The 23,144-nt window shown below is 42.1% G+C and overlaps 1 protein-coding gene across 5 annotated transcripts in view; it reads left to right on the top strand.

Moving 5' to 3' along the window:
• The window catches only part of LOC138300066 (receptor-type tyrosine-protein phosphatase V-like), a 573,371-nt gene that overhangs the window by 300,921 nt on the left and 249,306 nt on the right, over positions 1-23,144 (top strand). For all 5 annotated transcript variants that reach the window (XM_069238934.1, XM_069238932.1, XM_069238933.1 and 2 more), the window contains one exon: positions 17,779-18,048. In XM_069238934.1, coding sequence (XP_069095035.1) covers positions 17,779-18,048 — 270 coding nt within the window. The remainder of the gene's footprint in view (positions 1-17,778; positions 18,049-23,144) is intronic.

Raw genomic sequence — 23,144 nt, 5'->3', positions numbered from 1 at the left:
CATGATAACATAGATACTTTTCAAGAATTAGTTATCAAAGATCTTAAGAAACTTAAAATGACTAATGGGACGAAGATGGAACACAACATCGGTGTAGAACAACAACAAGCCTTAGAGACACTAGCTGGAGATACAACCATCATTATACACCCTGCGGACAAGGGTGGAAATATTGTGATTCAGAGTCCTGGACAATATATATTGGAAGCTAACTGACAATTGCAGGATAAGACTGCATATGTAACATCTAGCAGGGAAATACAGGCAGAGTGTAGCTTCCTTGTGGGACAAACTTCTGGAATTAAGTGACAAGGGTATTCTTGATTGGGGATAATATAGCTATTGGAAAAAAGAATATCCTAAACTACCTGGTTTGTATTTTTTGCCCAAAATTAATAAAAGCAGTCGCAATCCCCCAGGTAGACCACTTGTTTCATCTAGGGAAAGCGCATTTGAGAATGTATCCAGATATGTGGATCTGATTTTACAAGATCATGTGCTCACCCTCCCCTCCTATGTGAAAGACACAAATTATTGTTTAGTGAAGATTACAGGCATAAACTGGGAAGATGACGTCCTCTTAGTAACCCTAGATTTGAATTCCCTGTATACTGTCATTGATCATGAACAAGGGATTAAAGCATGTTACCACTTTTTAAGAGCTAGACCAGTCAGGATGCTAGAACATACTAACATGATTCTAGAGATGATGAGGCTCTTCCTTGAGAATAAACACAAAAAGGGTATGGGGTTCACTAGTGATAGGGAGCTGTGTCCACGGGAGATTATCCAGGGGCCCCTAGACCTCAATGGGTGTATAAATGGAGTGTGAGTGCTGTGAGGTGGTGATTGGTAGGGGGAGGAGGTATTTCCTTTACGGACTAGGTGGTCTCACACACTATATAGTGTCATGCTTCATCATTTGACCACCTAGCCCCACCCAGGTAGGACAGTGCCACCTGGGCGGACTCAACCTCACCGTTAAAGGAACGGGAGGGAGTGCAAAAATTATTATCTGGAGTAAGTGGGATCCAGCTAAGCTAGGGGAAGATATAAAAACACCTAAGCAGTTACCGGTATGCAATCTACACTTTTAGTAGTGGTGTCTGCTGGTGTATTAAAAACAAGGATGGGACACCAGGGTGAGAGCAAGGACTCACTAGGTCACCTATCTAAAAAATGGCCGACATGTTTCTGCCCTCTACAATGAGCCAAGGAAGGTTTGGGGGCATTCTTCAGGGCCTAGGATCCCTCGACGTCATGCAATGCAAAGGCAAACATCCAACACTCAATAAGAGAGTGGGAAAGGAAATATAATAAATGATGGGGCCTACCTGTGGCGAGGAACTACCTAGCGGAGGCCTGGAGGAACAGAAGCGTGATTAACGTTATGTGAAAAACAACAACACAGCACAGCAAAACACACACCGAGGGGTGGCACAGCAAGCCAAAGTCATGCAATGTATACCTTGAGAATAAACTTTATCATTTTAATGGCCAGTTATATTGGCAAATTCTTGGCACCGCAATGGGTACTTGTTTTGCTCCCAGTTTTGCGAACCTTTTTCTAGGCTGGTGGGAGGAACAAATGTTTAGTAATGAAGAGATACAAACACTATGTGACCAAGTTGTCTTATTGCTACGGTACATCGATGATGTGTTTGTCATTTGGAAAGACTCCACAGAGGGAGTGAAGGAGTTTGTTAGAACTCTAAACAACAATAATAACAATCTCATCTTTTCTTCGACCATCAGCAGTACCAGTATTGAGTTTCTAAATGTAGTTGTTGGAATCCAACATGACAGAGTAGAAACCCGGCTGTTTAAAAAATCAATGGCTGGCAACAGCTTGCTGCATGCCATGAGTGGACATCCCAATAATCTCAAATGGGAGTAAACCTTATGGTGAACTCCTAAGAGCTAGAAGAAATTGTAGCACAGATAATGATTATAGAATTGAAAAACAGATTATGGTACAGAGATTTAAGGACAGGGGATATCCCAGTTGGGTATTGCGAGAAGCCAGTAGAAAGGTGAATTGCATATCTAGAGATAAGAGAGTGTTTTCTAATGAGAAGGCATCAAATAAGAATACAAATTTTACAACAAAATTAATCCTAACATACAGCAACAATGTTAGAGCAGTCATGAAAAGCATATCCAAACATTGGGATATCTTAAAGAATGATAACACTGTGGCTACCAAGGTACAAGAGAGACCGAGTATTACATTCCGTAAAGCTAGATCATTATGTGATACTTTGGTACACAGTGATATCACTATAAAACAAGTAGATATGAGATTTGGGCTGAAAAGCTTCTTTCCATGTTCAAGCATACAGCATGTAAATCAAGTCAGATGAAAAAGAAGCACAAAATCTTTGGTACATACATACGCCCTATCAAACAATTTATGACGTGTAATACACAATATGTGATCTGTGCATTGGAATGTCCATGCTCTTTGAGATATGTAGGGAGCACAACATGCGCAGTAAAAAAATGTGTTCTAGAGCATATGTGTGCTATACAACACGGAGATCAAAAGTACCCAGTAATATCATTTCAAAGATCGCACTAAACTATTGTTCTATGGCATGAAAACAGATCCAGATAAACCCCAGGGGAGGTAACCGGGTTGCGAAGCTGCGTAAAAGAGAATCTGAGTACATTATGGATCTGCAAACCCTTATGCCAAGTGGACTCAACCTAGATGAAGGACTTACTGAGCATTTGTATTAGCAATTGATAGACATCAAGATATCCATATAGAATCATGCCATGGATAGGCATTGCTCCTTGAATTAAATTATTTCAGGTGCTTTGATGCTTCCCATGTAGTAAGGTAGATTTTAACTTGTATGTTTTATGTTTATTTCTATCCTTCTAATCACGTTGGGTGTGGGGCAATTACGTAGCACATAGTATATTAGGATAGATGTCGGACAACACAGAAGAATTTAACAGAGTGGCGAAGCCGGCTGTTTATTTGAATGAAAATATATATATATAAGGGGAGCATTAGGAGTACTGGGGTTGAATTTAATTATTGATATTGGTTTCCATATGTACATTTAAGAAACAGAGCATAAACCTGAGCAATTTTCAAATGATACATGGGATGCATACAAAACTGATTTCTGGCACACTAAGAATGGATTGTATACATATGTACTTTATCAATCTGGACAATCGGCTTGTATGGAGTAGGAATACACATTAAGATCTGTATGTTACACATTTATGTCAGTGATCCCGAAATAGGTTGTCCAGTAAATCATTGCTGTATTAGTTAAGGTAATTTTGAAATGCTGATAAGTGAATTGAGCATGTATTATTTGCAGATGAATGCCAAAACAGGGTGGAGTAGGACTGGTAGCCCCAGTACCTTGAGCTATATAACACAATAGAGCGAGGTACATACAAAGATGGCGCCCGCGAAAGGACAAAGTATGGATTGTTTTTTAAATGTTAGTCCATCATCACTGTCTATGTAGGAGATTGGTGTATTTCACAAGATGTGCACAGCAAAGTGATTGTGTGAGCAAGGACGACAGTACGGCCGAAACTCGTCATGAAGAAAAATAAATTGATTGATTACCATATCCTTGCCTGAGTGGGTGCTGTTTATGAAGTTGGGTACTGTTGATATATATATATTTATATATTGTACATTTATGTAGTGCAAGGGCCCAGGGTATGACTGAAGATCACAACAGATGGGTTCCTATTGTTTGGGGAGGATAGTACTCCATGAATAGACAAGTCTCCAGCTTCTTTCTAAACCACGCAAGGTAAGGGCAGTTCTTATATCGGAAGCAGTGGTGTTCACTATCCTGTTAGCGTCGACAATAGACATGCCTGCAGGTTCTTTCCTCTCTCTACACTTTGACAGGGGTCTCACTGTGCCACTGAAACCAAGCTGTACCCGGCTGAAGAGACTGTAATTAGGGCTTGTGTTGAGGGTGAATTCAAATAATTATGTCTTGTCTGTCAGTTGACAGGTGAAACCATTAGGATTCATATTGAATAGGCAGACATGGATCTGTGGTTGTTTCAAGCTGTTAGGCAAAAAGAGGAATGTTGTTTTTGTCCGGTTGAACTCTAGCTTCTTTCTATCCTGTACTGGATTAGCTGGAGGCAGATTTTGAGTTTCTGGATGTCATTGGTTGAGCATACTTTGTGGTACAGTTGGGTCTCCTATGCCAATTGGTGGATATTGATGTTTTTGTTAGTGAGTAAGTCTCCATGTAGAGATTGAAGAACAGAGCGGATGATTGCCAGCAGAATGTCACAAGGAGATGTAGAGCTTTTGGGATCTTGTGGCTCCTAAGTAAATGACCTAATGGTTGGTGAGGTGGGTGGTGAGCCTATGTAAGACTGTGATGGAAAGCCCATGAATTATTCCAGGATGTGAATCAGTGCTTGATGGGTAGCTGTATCAAAGGCTGTGGAGAGGTCCAGAATAAGGAGGAAAGGCTTGTTTCTGTTGTAAATAGTGAGAGTCATGGACTACTTGAAGAGATACTGCCTCCATGCTTCAGTGTTTTCTGAAACAGGAGAGTGCAGGAGAGTGTTCTGCTCCTATAGTAGGGTGTAAACTGCTTTTTCAATGGTTTTTCTTATGAAAGGTAGGTGGGCGATTGGGTAGAATTTGGCAAGGTATCCATCATTAGTTTCTTCAGTAGAGAGAGGATTTATCCTGACTTCAGGACATCCAGCAACATTCCTTGGCAGAGAAAATAACTGAAACTGAGAGTGTTGAGGAGTGGTGTGAGGGAATTTCCTTGAATGGACTTGTTGATTTTAGGATATTGTATTCATCTTGATAGACAAGTGAATTTAGGATGCTAGTAAGATCACAATGTGAAAGGAGGTTGAAGGAATCCCACTTGGGTGTGGAGTAATGCGAGATGAACAGTAGAGCTGAAATGGATTTAGTGTTGTCAATTTTAGAAATTGGGTCTGTAGTTGGCAGAGGTATGCACCCTATTCAAGTAGGGACCACATTCCTAGTCAGGACAAGTCAATTACATGACATAAATTAGCCAGTGCTCATCCTCCGGTAGCTTGGCGCAGAGCAGGCAGGCCTAACTTAAAGGCAATGTGTAAAGTATTTGTGCAGTACAGATGCAATAATCACGGCGGTACACCACAAAAGGAGACCCCACACGGATATGGAAAAATGAAGCTTGTTTATCTGGTTAATTTTAAATCAGCACATTGCAGATCCAGTTTGTAACTGGTTAAGTATTTGTTTTGCCGACTCAAAAATAAAGCACTGTTGATAATCAGTTATGCGATCAAAGAGGTGGTGCCGAGGAGTCCTTGGCATGAGTGCACATTGATTCCACAGACCACGGTAAGGTCCTTGTCTGCACTCCTGTTTGGGAGCGAACAGTTGATTCCCGGGACCTGTCACCTGGGAAGCAGGTAGGGAACATGGGATGACAGTGCAGCAGACAGGTTTAGCAATGCCACTCCAGGTGCAGGGAGAATACGTGCCGCGGCAGCTATCGATCCGCTCAGGGTGACCGAAGCTGCACACAGCAGAGTTTGGCAGGACTGCTTCGGATGACCAAAGATTCCAGTGACTGAGTTTGGCAATGCCGCTTGGGGTAATTTGAAGTAGTGAGCAGCAGAGGTTCAGCAGGGCTACTCTGGTTGAACAAAGTCGCAAGTGGTACAGTTTGGCAAAGTTGCTCTGCGTGATTTGGAGTAGTGAGCATCAAAGGTTCAGCAGGGCCGCTCCAGGTGACTAAAGTTGCAACCGAAAGGTTTGGCAGAGCTGCTTAGAGTGATTTGAAGGATTGATCAGCAGAGGTTCAGCAAAGACCCTTCAGGTGATCAAAGTTGCAAGTGGCAGAGCTTGGCAAAGCTGCTCGGGGTGATTTGAAATAGTGAGTGGCAAACGTTTAGTAGGGCCACTCTGGGTGATTAAAGTTGCAAGCAGGTGAGGTTGCTAAAGCCGCTCGGGGTGATTTGAAGTAGTCAGCAGCAAAGATTCAGCAGGGCTGCTCCAGATAATTAAAGTTGCAAGCGCAGAGTTTGGCACAGCCAATTGGCGTGATTTGAAGTAGTGAGCTGCAACGGAAAGCAAAAACCTCTCGGAGTCACTCTGGGTTTGGTGAACGAGTCTTGGGCTATCGGGCAGAGATAAGCAGGGTGGCACAGCAAAGCAGGGCAGCAGTTCCTGGGAGCAGTCAGTCCTGTCAGAGCGGCAATCCTGGTACACAGCAGTCTTTACTCCAGCAGTGTTTCCTTCAGTCCAGAAGTGTACTGTTTTTTAGTGGGCCACGGATCCAGTGCTTATACTGAAGAGTGCCTTTGATGTGGGGTGTGAATATACGATGGAACAACGCATGCTGGAACCACGCATGCCTGAACAACACGGTCACAACAATGACTGTGGTGTTACCACAAATGCCTTAACCACAAATGCCTTTACAACAATTTTTCGTTGTAAAGGCATGCCTGGTAAAGGCATGTGTGGCAGAGCATGCTTGGTTCCAGCATGTGACCCCCCGACACCCCACCCGCCCCTAAAACAAAACTACCCTGACCCCTCACCCCTTAAAAGAAACCTTCCCCGAATGCCCACCCCACCCCAAAAACAAATCTACCCCATCCTCCCACCCCACCCCTAAAAACTAAAACTACCCAACCCCCCACCTTTAAAACTACCCTGACCGTCCACCCTGCCTCTAAAACTAAAACTATCAGACCCCCCTCACCCCGCCCCTTAAACTACAGCGACACCCCACCCCTGCCCAAAAAAACTAAAACCACCCCACCCCCCACCGTGCCCCTAAAACTAAAACTACCCTGACTTCCCACCCCACCCCAAAAATCTGAAACTACTCCCACCCTGCCACTAAAACTACCCAGACCCCCCCACCATCGCCCCTAAAGCTACTGTGACACCCCGTCCCTAAAAACGAAAACTACCCTGACCCCATACCTGACCCCTAAAAACTAAAACTACCCTCACCCCCTACCCGACACTAAAAACTAAAACTACCTGAACCCCCCTACCTCACCCCTAAAACTACCCCGATCCCCCCCATACCAGCCCCTAAAACAAAACTACCCTGACCCCCCCCACCCCTAAAACTACCACTACCCACCCATCCCACCCCTAAAAATGAAATCTTACCCAGGCACCCCACCCCGCCCCTAAAAACTAAAACTACCCCAACCCCCCACCCTGCCCCTAAAACTAAAACTACCCCAACCTCCCACCCCACCCCAAAAACTAAAACTACCCCCACCCTGCCCCTAAAACTAAAACTACCCAGACCCCCACCATTGCCCCTAAAACTACCTTCACACTCTGCCCCTCAAAACTAAAACTACCCTGACCCCCACCCTTAAAAACGAAAACTACCCTGACCCCTCACCCTGCCCCTAAAAACTACAACTACCCCGACCCCCCCATCCCGCCCCTAAAAGTACCCCAACCCCCCATCCCCACCCCTAAAACAAAACTACTGTAACTCCCCACCCCTAAAACTACAGTGACCCCCCCACCCTGCCCCTAAAAACTAAAACTACCCCAACGCCCCACCCGCCGCAAAATGAAAACTACCCCGACCTCCCACCCTGCCCTAAAAACTAAAACTACCCCCACCCCGCCCCTAAAACTAAAACTACCCGACCCCCCACCATCGCCACTAAAACTACCCTGACCCCCACCCCTAAAAACGAAAACTACCCTGACCCCCCCACCCTGCCCCTAAAAACTAAAACTACCCCAACCCCCACCTCACCCCTAAAACTACCCTGACCCCCCATCCCGCTGTTAAAACAAAACTACCCTGACCCTCCACCCCTAAAACTACAGTGACCCCCACCCCACCCTTAAAATCTAAAACTACCCCAACCCCCACCTATATGCTAAAAACTAAAGCTACCCAACCCTCCACTCCCACCGCTAAAGCTACCTGACCCCCAATCCTCCACCCCACCCTAAAAAACTAAAACCACCCTGACCCCCACCCCTAAAACTAAAACTACCCCACCCCTAAAACTACCCCCACCCTCTGCCCCAGCATTACTTACCTGATTGTGTCCTCTCCCGATCCCGACTCCCTTTGTCTCTGCCTTTAACACGCATGTGCATTGTTCAGCATATGCGTGGTTAAGGCAGAGAAAAAGAGAGTTGTTGTTACTTTAGCATTGTTCCGCTTTCGTGAACAACGCAGTCATTGTTCCAGAGTCGTGATTCAGGCTGTTTCCCATGGGGTGTGACTACAAAGAGTTCTTGTGAAGTGCACATGCCCCCTTTCAGGTCAGCTACAGCTTCAGGCTAACAGTGGGAAGTAATCAGCCCTTTATACGAGGGCTCTGGCCACTACCCTTGGAAATGTAAGTGGGAGCCTTCCCAAACGCCTCACCAGGAGGACCCAGGCAGATTAATGCAGATGTAGCTGAGTATCCTGTGTGTGGATGTCTGAAGGCAATACACAAGTGTAGCTGTCACCTAGCCCAAGCCAGATGTGTATTGGAGATAGGCTGTGGGCACACAGGGCAGTAAGTGCAGAAAAATGCCCACTTCTTGAAATGTGGTATTTCTGAAATAGTAATGATAAATCTGACCCTACCAGAAAAGAGGTTTTATTATTACCATTCCAATGGACTTAAACATGATATAGATTCTCCTCTCGGATCAGAAATTACAGCTTAAAAGTATTATAAAGAATTCCGAATACTAGCCTGTGAGAGAGGCAGGCCTCACAGTAATGAAAAACGACTTTGTGAGTTTTTCATTATCAGGACATGAAAACTTAAAAGTATAGGCCCTACCTTTTGCTTGCATGACATCCTGCAATATGGGATACCTAGGGCCTAGTTTAGGGGTGACTTATATGTAAGAAAAGAAGGGGAGTTTAAGACTTGGCAAGAGGTTTTAAATGGCAAGTCAGGGCAACAGTGAAACTGCCTGCACAGGCTCTGCAGTGGCAGGCCTGAGACTTGTTTACAGGGCTACTTAAGTGGGTGGTACAATCAGTGCTATGGGCCCACTAGTAGCATTCAATATACAGGCCCTGGATATAAGGTATGCCACTTTACAAGAGTCTTACATGTAAATGAAATAATCCAGTTGTGGATACACCATTGTTATCATATTTTAGGGGAGAAGCGCATGCAGTTTAGCAATGGCCAGCAGTGATAAAGTGCTAAAAGTCCTAAGGCGAACAAAAAGATTGTCTGAAAAATAGGAGGAGGAAGGAAAGAAGTTTGGGGATAACCCTTCTGATGGGCTATTTCCAACATCCATTAAATCTAATTTTGTTCAACTTGTTATTGAAGAAGTGAATGAAAACACTGACTGCACTGTACTTGTTAAGTGACTAACTGCTGGGAGGACCTGAGAGTGAATTGATGTAGTGCTTGATGGTGTTAAAGATTGTTTTGCATCTGTGAGTTCCTTTGTGAATTGGAGGTCACTTTGATTTAGGGGGTCTGGTCTATATGTGAAGGGCAGAGTGCTTTGAATTCTGTGGTGTTGTCAGGGGCATTGTTCCATTTCAATTTTTTTCCCTGTCTAAATGTGGCATCTTTGTTCACTAAGAGGTCTTTGGTGTCGCAAGATGTGGAGGGTTTGGGATTAAATCATTTTTTCAGAGAGGTGGCGAGATCCACATGGCTTTTCAGTGTTGTGTTTGAGCTGATTCGGAGTATATTGATATCTGATGTGATGCTGATGGGTTTTAATAGGATAAATATATTTTTTTCTGGGAAAATCAATGGAGATGATTTTGAAGAAGAGCAAGCCTGCTTTTCTTGTTTTGATTAACCTTAAGGTTGGTTAAATCATTTGATGGTGAAATAGTCCATTAGTACGGGATCCCTTTAGTAAAGTGAGGATGATGCTCTCAGGATGAGGTTGTTGCTATTGATGTGGATAGGTTTGCTGGTATGACGTTTGATGCCAATTAATGCCTTTGGAAGTGCTAGGTTTAGAAATGTCTCCTTGGAATATCGGGGATTTGCTGCATGGTGGTAGCGGTGATGAGGTCTTAGATTTATTCTGTGAATCTCATGTTGGATCTGGGGGCCAGTTGTTCAGAACAAAGTAGACTGTCTGCGATATTGAAAACGGTAAGTGGCAGACAATTTGATCAAATAACCTTTAGTGATGTTTGTTTGTTTAGGGTGCAGACGAGAAGTACTTGATGGTGATTAGTCTTATTACTTTGTGTCTTAGTGTTCGATATCATAGTGTGCCAGAATCTGAATGTCTTGGAATGTGTTTGGGGGTTATATTATGTTAGTTTATATATAAAGTGCATCTGTTATCCACAGGACACCCTGATGCTAATTATGAACATCAATTCACCAAAATGACAGGGGTTAAAGAAGTGACATCACACTCGATTTCACCATTGCTTTCACTCACACATGCATGGTTACACATACACACACATTCACACCTACATTCGCTCTCACGTTAATACCCTCTCACCTGCAAGCACACACACAACATACATTTAAAACAATTTTTACTTACCTCAGCTGCCGGTGGGACCATATTCCAGCTAACTGTAATCCCTTCTTTATTACACTAATAGTGAATAATAAAACATTATTCACTATTAGTGTAATACAAAATTGACAAAAAACAAGGAAAATGGAGCTTCAAACGACGTCCATGAGGACGAGCTGCTCCTTTTGTTTTTGCCACCTCTGAGGTCAGGGGTCACAAAGACAGTGCCAGTGGTCGCAATGGGCAAGCCAAGGGTCGCAGCTATGACTCTTGGCAACCCATAAATGACGTCAATGGTGCAAATGGATATCTATTAGCAGAGATTAAACCTCCCATTACCCTTGTAATTGCCTGCAAAAACTAGGGTCTTGAAGGATTTCCTAAATGCCAACTAATTTGATGCGCATGTAAGTGTAGTTGGCAATGTATTTTGTCATGATGGAGTATTGCAAACCCATATATTACACATGCTGCTAAATTCTGTGTCCCTTGTAGTTTATAGACAGGTTTGCCGGAAGCTCCTAGTAGAAGTTTACTACAATAGTGTAAGATGCCTATCACCATTTCCCACACTGCCAAAGTTCTGCAATTTTGTGGAATAAAAATGCTCATTTTTTCAGTTTCTTTTAGTTCATTTATGAGGAAGATGCAAGTGTTTCAAAGTTGAAGGATTTTTCAAAGGTACCACCTAGGTTCCTTGCTGATTTAGCTGGGACCACTGGTGGGCCAGAACTTGAGATCTACCAATGATTTGACCATATGTCCCTTTGGTTGTTCAGAATTATAACCTTTAAATCTATATTTAATTTTAAGGTGTTCAGTCCCATCCAGGAAGCCACTGTTGTCAATTTATTTTAAAAGTTATCTTTCATTACTCCAGGAGGGCCCTCAATGATTACTAGCTGAGCTTTTCTTCATATGTCATGAACAAGATGTCAAAGGTTCTAAACAGGCCTGTGAAGGGGGCCCCGTATATTCTAAATAAAGTTGGATTCAAGGAATAGCCCTTATGGTGTCCCTGGTTAACTGCACCAAATTTTAATTAATACGGTTGTATCTTTACAGCTTGGTTTCTCTCGTGCTAACAGGAGGCAATTCACTTCAAAGGATCATCTCTGATGCCGATTTTGTGAAGCTTTATCAGTAGTATGTCACAAGAGTTGAAGTTGAATGCTGCAGACCTGTTTAATAATATCTGCCTTGCTGTTCCACCCTTGTCCAGCACTCATCTGAGATCATTAGCCACTACTACCAAAGCTGATTCCATGCTGTATAGAGAATGAAAACCAGATTGAACCACATCAAGCACTATGTTTTGGTTTATAAATTTTGAGAATTGCTTATATATTTTTTTCTCGTATCTTGGTTTGAGACTGGGAGAATTAATTCTAGACTATAATTGCTCAGTACAATACAACCTCTCATTTCTTTCCTTAATAGCAAGGTTATTCTGGCCTGTTCCCAAGTAGGCTGCATTGTGCCATCTATTAAGTGAGTGTGCATCATGTCTCTTTAATGAAGAGCAAGTCTGTTACTTTTAATGATGTGTCACCTATGTCAACAGCATGGACGACTGCAGACTGAATTTGATAGTTAGTGGTGTGGGGAGTGTAGGGGCAAATGAGTGGTATGTGGAAGAGATTATTGGGGTTGAATGTACAGGGAGGGTGTCTCATTTTGCATGGTCTGGCTGTGACTGGTTGCATATTGAAAACTGGCTTGTGTATGAGACATTTCGTACTGATAGTTTACCTGAGGAATGGGTTCTGGCAATGAGCCTGTCCTAGCCTTACCAGCCTCAAAAAGGAGACCCTTGCCTTTGGAAGCCCTTTGCTGCTGACACCTGGGTGTGGTATTGCCAGATGGGGAGCTACAAATAGTGCAGTATGTGTACAATTTACCATGATTAGTGAAGGTAAGTGAGACAGTGGGGTTACATCTAGTGACTCAAATTTGTTTCCTGATAGAGAGCAACTTTGGTCTTCCTTTGGGAGGTGGCCCATTTAAGTTGTTCCAGAGTACTTGAGGCTTACCCGGATTGGTGTAGGGGGATGGGAACATCTGGTGGCATTAGGTGCCTTGACTGCATTTTCTGCTGGTATGGGCCTTCATCTTCATGTATTTGGGGTTGATCAGTACGGATTGGTTTCAGGTTATCAGACTTGGTTAAAAAGTGCATCTCTGGCACATTCAGGGTAAGTAAAACATCCAGGATGCTGCAGACCTACATTTGCTACCCCTGCTGTTATTTGTAGAAAAAAACCTATCAAGGAGAAAGTTGAAGTAGTCAAAGGTGAACCAAGCTGAGTGAGAATTGTACCCCCAAAGAGATATGAGCTTAGCTCATTGCTCTCTATCTTTGATCTTATCTCAGCACATGATTGCCATTCTTTCAGCTGCACTAGCATCCCCCATTAGTTAGCTATGGTAAAATATGATGTTTAGCAGCTATGCCCAGAAATTAATTGACCATGTGCTTTTATGAAGTTCAGAGGAACCAAGTTACAGAGGCTGGGTGTATATTGTTTGTTGTTTTCCTGTCCTGATCTTATGCCCCACACTAGTTACAATGATAGTTCCTTTCACTTTCTCAAAACCAGTTTTGCAACATCATGAAAAAAATGAGTCAAAGCCATTAGCAAAATGGTGGGGAGCAGAATGCTTTGAATTTCTTCTCACTTTTATTGCCACAGTAGCATTTTCAATTACGTCTTTCTCAATTATGTTTGTACCAAAGGGTGTGAACATCAGCTGAACATAGTTCAGTTGGCCTTAAAGGTAGGGCTATGCCTTGTGGCCTTGTTGTGCCCTGGAATCTTTCTCTTTTTTGCAAAACCATGGGCTGACCTTACTTTCATTATTCTAGGTTTTACAGCGCAAGTATGACAATGTACCTCATACTCATTCAATGACCCTCAAAAAGTCAAATCACACATGAGTAATCGCACAATACAAGAATAGGATGTAATTGATTGTTTTTTTGCAGTTCACAGCCACAATTCAGGTCTAACAGTTATCACTGGACTTGCAGGCATCAGTCCTAATGTATTGGCTGAATAGGTTGTTTGCAGAGAAAATAAGGACATACCCACATAGTTCCAATTAGTATTTCCTAAAGAAGCCATCTTTTTCCCTTTCTGTAGAAAAGAACATTTCAATGTATCACAAAAGAGCTTGCAAAAGAAGTGCCCATATGTCACTTTGCAAGATTAGCCCCCAACAATCCATGTCTTAGTGGTCCTCACTACATCCAAAAGCTATACGTTTAGATTTCAGCTAATCTTTAGACGGTTTGGTCAGAGAACATATCCAAAATATCCAGCTCTGTCTAGATGCCCAGCAGTGTCATGTAATAGAGGATGATTGTGTTGTTGTCAGACGTGATCTTCCCCCTGCCAAACTAGAAATGGATTCAGTCTCCTGAGGTCGTCCACAAAGGCAGAAATGTAAATGATAGAGAATTGGGGAAACAACACCTTTCTGTTTCATCCCATACCTATGTGACACTCTTTTGGTGATCAACCCAGAGAGTGTGGCAACAGCTTCCATAGTAGAAATCAAAACACTTTGTTGATACAATTTGCAAAGTCTGCAAATGCCTATCTTAATAAAGGGCCCCCTTTCCTCAAGACTTTCCCTTCACTAGGTAGCAATACCACAGCTGGATGTTCTTGTTAGATGTGGGAGCACACTAAAATTATCATAGCACAGTTTCCATTCACACTCCGTCTCTGAGCCCAAGTTTATTCTCCGACGTGGCAGAAGACCTTCACAATCATGGATTCACCCTGACACATTGCATTTAGGACCTGTGATCAGTAAGGCAAACAGGAACTGCTGTAAAAGTAAATAGGGCAGGGCCAGGGAGTCCTTTACTCCACTGTCCAGGAAGGAACAAATAGTGTCATAGGGTGTCCATTACCCGCATGCCAGTGAACCCTACAAAGCTAGATAATTACCCAGCCTTCCTCAGAACACTGCTTCGGAAAAAATACCAGGTGGACCTGTGCGAAGGACCTGAGGTGGTGAGACACCCTTCCATTTCAAATCCAACAACAGAAAGATCTCCAAGGTTTATAAGGGTGATTCCCCTGGATGCTTCCAGCAACATACATAAAGTTGAACATTCCTGTGAAGAATCTTAGCTGATCAGTAGCTACAGGACTGGCACTGGACTTTGTTGTTGCCTTCTGCCTGCCAGCATGTGATTGTCTTCTAATCCTCCCTGATGTCCTGGGGTGTTGGAAATGTACTTCTGTGGTTGTTTGAACACCAAAAGAAGTTGTGGACTTTTTCAGAACTTTTTTCCAGAGAGTCACTGGAACCAACCAGCAGTTCCATGGTATTCAATGGAATTTAAGGTTTGACCCATATGGAGAAGAGTTTTTTTCTCAGAAAAATGACAAAGTGCATTTCCAGTTAGGGACTTAGAAACATTTTTTAACTTCCCTACGTCCATGCCTTAGCAGGGCTAATCTTCTTGCTGTACCTCTCACCATCACGGTCAGACTCAAACTGCACCTACGATTACTGTGACCATTGACCATCGTTGGTGCTTTGGGCATTACCACCTAAAATCTTTAAACATTCATATCTCTGGTTGCCCGTATTGGATTTTTGCCATTTTTATGTTATTTTGCCTGTAACATTTGCTCCATTTTTTATAAACCTAAGTGCAGTTTTTATTGTGCTGTGTTGTAGACTTTTTAATCATTTTAGTACTTCTAAATGCTTTACGCATTTTCTCAAAATTAAGCCCATCTGCTCCATGCCATAGCTGTCGGTGATTAAGGTTAGGTTTAACTGATTGAAGCTTTTTAATTGACATAACATAGTAGTGACTTTATTAGTTGTGGTGAGACCTAATCACAGTTGGGATCACTCAAGACCCTTTCTATGATTGGCAGGGCTCCTGTTGTATTTACAGCCAGTATGAGTCGTTTTTACAAACTTGTCTTCTGACACGTTGGGAAGTTTTTGTAACCTGATACTAAACCTGAGAACTTCATAAAGTTGACAGTGTTAAAAGTTGGTGAAAAATCCAGCAAAGGGAGATTTTTGCAGGAGAAATACATGTTATAACAAACTTTTGCAGGAAAATATAGTACATTTTAATGCAAGAAATTTCCGTGATAGGTGAGGTTCATAAACGTACACTTTCATGGATCTGAAGATATGTGAACCTCAGACACCTCTGCTGGCAAAAGTCTAATTTCTCCCACTACTAAAATTAAATTCCTCAACAAGCATCAGAGCATCACACTATTTGGGGAAGGTTTTCAAGGCCATGTCTGACCACCTGTCCATGCCTTAGTTCTTAGAAGGTGATATAATATTGACAATAGAGGACCCCTTCACTCACCGGAAGTAGCAGTCCAAGGAGCACCAGCTTCTATATAGAAACTGGCATGTATGTGGATAGGTTATGTATTTTTTCCAGACAAATTCATCTTAAACACACAATAATCTTTATTAACTACATTCTGAAAAAGCTAGTATCTTCCACTTTAAAATAGCTGTGCCCTGTTGCATTATGGTATCAAAGTCTTTTGACTAGGTTTCAGATTTGTCATACTCCTGAATGAAATTTAAATTATGCAGGTGAGCTTTGCGAAATACCAGCAGCTTCACATTTTGTTAACCTAGTGTGCACCTCAAGTAAATAAGTCTCTCTCCATAGGAGTGGGAGACTGGATCACACAGAAAATGTCTTTCCAAAAGATATTTTCTGCTTGAACTAATCTCCTGCTGGTGTCATAAAAGATTTTTTTTTTTTTTTTTTACATGAGTTGAACACTTGACAAACCCCATTTTACTTTGAAAGTATAATTTTGTTAAATTGTCATAGAATTTAACAGAATTTTATGAGAAAGGGTTAGATTTCACACAACCATAGTTTTTATATCACTTATTAATTATGTTCGTAGCCTGGTATATCTTGCCAAAAGGTGTCTATTTTAGCACTGTGAATCCTCTATAATTCTTAAAATATATTGAACAAACTCCAACAAAAGAGTACCAGCTTAGCTTAGCTTCCAAACTCATGGATTAATTTGCTTTACTGAGTTTACCATGACAGTGGCCAACTGGGAGTGGCATTTAAGTCAAATAGTGTCTGACAAACAAACCACTAAATAATTTTAAGGAGATACCCTGGCAGAACCAGAGCAGAAAAAACTTTGTTGACATGTACATGTGAAACTGTGGCAATAAGTCAAAGCGGTGATGAGAAGTTAAGGTGAGAAGGTATAAAGACTGAGATGTTATCTTGTAGCTCAGTTGCTAATCTTGAAACCTAAAATCACACTTCCTATCCTAACCTTTTGAATGAAGAAATTGTATGATTCAAGGACATTAGTGTGTATCATCATACTTCAAATTATGCATTTATGCAACACATTGTAAAGCTAAACTGTGCACATTGTTGTATTTTGAGGTATATTTTTAGAGCCCATAGTTTATGTCTGAGATGCTCCAGCTAACATTAAAAAAGCTTTTCTTTGTACATTTCCTCACTGTTCCATTGCTCATGGTCTTTATTGTGGTTTCTAATCCAACCCAAACCCATTTGCATTTCCTCGTCAGGATGCGGGCCATTGATTTCTTCTAATTCTCATGTAAGGTTCCCCCTTTTAAAAATTTTCCCAAATCTCCTCCCCTGCTTTTACTTGTTGAACTTGCTTCTCATGTTTTGTACTATTTCTATTCATTTCAGTTTAGCAACCACTTCTATTTAACTGTCAGTTCTTAGGGTCTTGGCACTTCAGAATTTTACAACTAAATGATTAAAAAAATCCTTTTATATGGTGTGGTAGTGGTTACATCTTGCCTATGTGATCATGTTGGTTATCCTGTCTCTTGAGCTTCTAAAGTCTCTTTCTCTGATCTGCAAAAGTTGAACAGGATTGACACATTCATAGGGTGGGGTAAGGCCACCGCAGCTTTAAGGATTTACCTAATGTAGTTGCAAAATCACTGCTGATTGTAGAAACAAGGTATGGGTAGTGCTTTAGGAAGCAAAATGAACTCTTACCTGCAGCATTGAAACTTTTCAAACCATTCCTGATAGTGAAAATACTTTGGAAAATGTAAATACTGAATTAACGTGTTATATAAATATTTTGACACTTTCACAGAGAGAACACATGAAATAGTAGGCCAAGAATGACACTCTGTTAATTGATTTGGAGTAAGAGACGTATGGTTGAAATGAGTCTTACAGTGACAAGTTGAATTCAAAGTGAAGATGTCAAACCACTGGTAATACATGATTTATTTTTCTTTCGCAGACCCATCTGTGCCAGGTAATGTGACAGTGGCCAATCTTGGAGAGTCCTCCATTCTCTATGCATTCTGGAACAGGCCTCAAGGAGACCACACCGGCTTCACTATCCAACTGTACAGCTCAGAGCAGCATCTGGAAAGGAATGAATCATTGGGGCCAGATCTGCTCAATATGACTCTGGATGGTCTTCAGCCTGGCAGCAGATATACTCTCAAAGTATCAGCTGTCTCAGGACCCTACACATCACTTGCAGCCACTGCTAAGGAATGGACCTGTGAGTATTATTCTTATCATTAATATTGTTTAGGTTTTTATATTGTGTTTCAGACCACTTTGCATAGTAACTATATAGATATAAGTTTTATTAATGTGTGGAAAGAAGATGTCCTATAGCTTGAAATCCAAGGATTGTGTAACAGTGTCTAAGGTTTATGAACCCAGGGTTACAAATTACAGGAATCTCCTAGCCCACAGTGAGGTTATTCAGAGACAATTGTGTGTAAAATGCATTGTTTACTCCATTCTGGTGAAAAAATTAACAGTTTGGTAGCAAAACAATAGGGAATATGACAATCCTCCAAAGCTATCCAGTAGCGAAACAATGTGAGATTAAATAGTTAACAGTGTACTAAGTTATTGCAAGGTCAAGCAGTAAGGGATGTTATAGGGGCGGTAGACCTACGTAGCCAATGCCTACATCAGGTTCCTATTTAACTCCGATATATGGGGTGAGGTCATTTATGTTTCTGTATTAAGTCTGTAATCCTGAAAAAGGTATCCAAGAACTGCCACATACATGTGTTTTTTGAGAGTTTTACTCAGCCAAAAAAGTATTTTTAGTCAGTGTTCATGATTCCTGCTTTTAAGTGTGTCTGGCAGTAAATTATCAGTTTGGGTCTACTTACCATTCAATTTTTGCCTTCTTAAGTGATCACCTTGGAGCGCAAATTAGGATGCTCATTAGAGAGTTTGGAGTTGGCTTACGCAGTTTTCTCTTCTTGTGCAGGAAAAATATGATGTATGTTTTTGTTTTTGGGCACTGCCATTGCCAATTGAAAATGAGTTTCAATTCCACGTGTCACCCTTGAAATAGTTTCTGTAGTTCGAATAAATGGTTGACTTTGAAGATTCACATGATTTATAACGCTCCTGCATTTTGCATTATGCAGGTGCATGGCCAATTCCTTAGCCCTTGGTAAAAAAAAAAAAATGTTGTAATAAGTTTAGATTTAGGATTACAGTATGATGGGCAGTACACAAAGGGCACCGCCTGAAACACTTCTTATTGATATCTTTTCATCTAAAGTTGAAAACAAGGGTATGAAGAGCTTTTGAAAGAACTGGGATCTTAAAAGCTCATATTTGATGTGCAGTCATTGTGAGATCACTTCCTTTGCTTTATTTTTTGTTCTCCTGGCCTCTTTTATTGCTGGGCTTTAGAAAAGGGCAATTTTGTGTCAGAAAAATATTTGTCCTAACCCAAGAGGTTCCCTAATATTTGGTTCAAATCAATAACATTCCTGCAAATCTCCTTATCTGGCTGAAGAGTGCTCAATGGGTTTCTTGGTTGGTATGTTATAAAAGGAGTAATACCGAAAGTCTGTCATAGTCTCACATTCATTGCTGGAAGTAGGACTTCCTCACACTCCATTCCATAGACCATGGGAATCCTTGATGCAAGTATGCCTGGACGAGTAGTGAACATCATGGGAGATTATTGTCCCCCTCTGGACGTCTGGTTGTCCCTCCAGAAACATCTATTGTTGCAGGAAGTATAACGTAATTAAGGACCCGCATATGATGTCATAACATGTTTTTGTTTTATATGAATCTAAGAAAAATTAATGGGAAGATTAATTGAATATTTTATTCTGTTTTACATAGATTATTTTATGCTGATTTTATTAATTAGCTTATTTCAGAGGTATAGTTTTACATTTCCTTCTTTTAAAAGCACAAATATTGCTCATTATATAAAACAAAAATGTTATGACGTACCCTATGGGTCTTCAGTTACGTCGCACTCGGACATATAAGTCAAGGATGTTATAAAACACCACAAATCAGACTCCATTGTTATGCAATTTCAAACTTCTATCAACAGGTCTGTCTTTGGTCTACATTCAGCATGCATTATCTTTTCCAGATCTTTTGAAAGTGTCATTTCATCTAAACAAGGACTTTGTTATAACATTCGGCAACATAAGTCATCATAATATCTGTGTCTCAAGGTGTGATAGTAGACATGCAAAATAAACATGTAGTCTGAGTTGATGTATCTTTATCATGCTGGTTTAGGCCATGTATAACCTGGATTATTGGAAAGTTCCCCAAGGTAGGCTAAATATCAGTGGTCAACCCTATATCAACACCTTGAATTTGCTACTGAATTCAATTGGCCTTCGTCCCAGGTTATCACAAAAGGCCCTTCCTCTCAGCTGTAACATCGACTCCTATGCCAACAGTCAGTACAGTGGTGGGAGTAGCTGGGCCCAGCTGATCGTATTTTCCTTCCAAGAGAACAGACCTCCCAGCTGAAGTCTTATAGCCACAGCTGAACCACAATAAACAGGTATGCAGTGTGTTGGGCCCCAAGCAACTCTAGAGGCAAGTTAGCTACTCCAACCTCTGCTAGTATAGCACATAGATGTGGTTTTAGGGTTGTAGGTTGCTAGGAATATTCTAATGATATTGGAACTGTTCCTTTTAACCTAACTGCACAGCAGTCTTCTTCTTTTTCCGCATTATTAACCACCTCTGAGTTACCAGCCTGCTGGCATGTGGTAGCTCGACCTTCTAAGCCATATTTTAATCCATGGCTCCCCCATAGAGTGTGACTACAAGGGGCAACCCCCCTTTGTCAGTTCCAAGACCAGAGGCTAACTGCCTTTTTTCGCAAGGTAAGACCATTTTAATAGGCTTCCCTTACCAAACAATAGTAAAAACTCTTGCATGTGTATGTGTGTTTTTTCCACAGCATGTTTCTGACACCCTCAGTGTGCTGTGGTTTGGAGTGAAGTGGCACATATATTTCATGACTGTTTACTTTTTATCTTATTTCTTTTTTAGGCCATAACCCTTAAATTTTCCAGGTAGGCCTATTTTCTTTGAGCACTTACCTCACTCAACGAGCATACAATCCTACTCCTCACTTTTAGGGATTCTTGACCCTGATGAATGCCCCAGTCCTTTTTGGCTCTTAGTGTGGGCAGAAACCTGTTGGTCCCCATTTTTTAGACCCCCTGAGTCATCATACGCAAAGGAGTCCCCATCCCCATTTTTACTCTTTCCTACAAACACCTACATTACATTTCTTAACTAAACAGGTGATTTGTAAGGTAATTTCATCTTTCACTTCCCTTATCTGGATCCCTTGTACTATCCAGCAAGATTTATCAGCACTCCCTCTGAAGTTTTTTTTAACAACAAGGTTGAGTCCGCCCAGGTAGTACCATCTTACCTGGGTGGGACTAGGTGGTCATATGATGAAGCATGACACTATAATGTGTGTGATACCACCTAGTCCATAAAGGGAACGCCCTCATAGGTCTAGCCACTCGTTACACCCATACGTCCTACTTCCCTCCACGACATGCCACTCCACCCTACGCCACTTACTGTATATCCCTCTACTCTAAGACACTCTGACTCACCATTCTATGCCACATTACTGCACTGTATGCCCCTCCACTCTGTGCCAGTGTACTCCACTTCTTGATACTCTGTGACATGGTACTCCACTCTAATCTACAGCACGCCACTCTACTGTATGACACGCAATTCCACTCTATTATATGTCACTTCTATCTGTGACACCGCACTCCACTCCACAAAACACCAATCCACTTTACGACACACCAGTCAACTGAACAGCATGTCACTCCACCCTATAACATGCCAAACCAGGCCATTCCACTCTACATCAATCCACTGCAACACACTCTACGATACACTACTCTCACATGCTACTCCACTGTATGCCACTCCACTCTATACCACTCTACGCCACAACACTCAGTGCCGCAACACACTATGCCACTCCAAAGTACTTAATGCCACAACACTTGACGTCTCAACATTGAAAGACACTGTATGACATGCCTCCCCTCCATGGCATGCCACTCCACTGTATGCCACTCCATTATAAGCCACTCCACTGTAAGACACTGTGCGACAAGACACTCTACTCAACTGTATGACATGCCACTACACTGTATGCCACTCAACACTAGAACACTCTACTCCACTCTAGAACACGAACTCCAGTCTTTACCCCCTCACTCCACTCTGACACACCAGTGAACTGTACAATATGCCACTCCATTCTTACATGCCACTCCACTCTGACAAGTCCCTCTACTCCATGCCGCTCCACTGTACACCTTTCCACTTTGACACTCTACAATATGCCCCGTGTGACATGCCACTCCACTGTACTCATACACAGCACATGCTCTATGCTACTCTATCGTATGCCACTCCACTCTAAGCCACAACATAGCAGTATGCCACACAGTGCTCTAAGACACGGCACCCTATGCCACTCCACTCTACTTTACAAGAGTTGCTTCACTCTACAACACTCTATGCCCCTCCCCTGTATGAGACTCTACTCCACTCTATTGTACTCCTCTGAGCAACACTCTACTCAACTCTGTGTCACTTTACTGCGCTGTACACCACTCTACGCCACTCTCCGAAACTCTATGCAAATCCCTCTATGCTACCTTACCCCACTTTCACTTTAGTCTGACACACTACTCTACTGTGGTCAACTGCACTCTATGCCACTCATCTCTACAACACTCCAATCTACTACTCCACTCTACGACACTCTGCTCTACTGTGTGTCACTCCACTGTACAATAGTGTAGTCCCCTCTCTCACAGCACACTGCTCCACTCTACATCATTCCAGTGTACAATTTCACTGTACAACATGCCACTCTAAGCCACTCCACTATACGCTCCTTGACTCTAAGACACTGTATGGCACCTCACTCCATTATATGCCACTCCACTCTACTGTAGGACACACCACTCCACTGTAAGCCACTCCACTCTACAGACTTTACTTCACTTCATGCCCCTTCTCTCTAAGCCACTCTGACATGCCAATCCACTCCAACTTCAGACACCCCCTCCACTCTGAAATACTACTCTATGATAAACCACTCCTGTGTACGACACTCGACTACACTGTGGGACATTCCACATCACTCCACTGTATGACATGCCACTTCACTCTATGATATGGCACTACATTCTACGATATGCCACGCCGTTCTACAATATGCCACTACACTCTACTGCATTCTAGTGTATGCCCTCCCACTCTGATACATCACTCCACTCCAGTCTACAACACATT

This window comes from Pleurodeles waltl, chromosome 6 (genome assembly GCF_031143425.1).
Source record: "Pleurodeles waltl isolate 20211129_DDA chromosome 6, aPleWal1.hap1.20221129, whole genome shotgun sequence".
Taxonomy (NCBI): domain Eukaryota; kingdom Metazoa; phylum Chordata; class Amphibia; order Caudata; family Salamandridae; genus Pleurodeles; species Pleurodeles waltl.
Note: the sequence above shows the minus strand (reverse complement) of the source record. Positions and strands in the feature narration are given on the sequence as shown.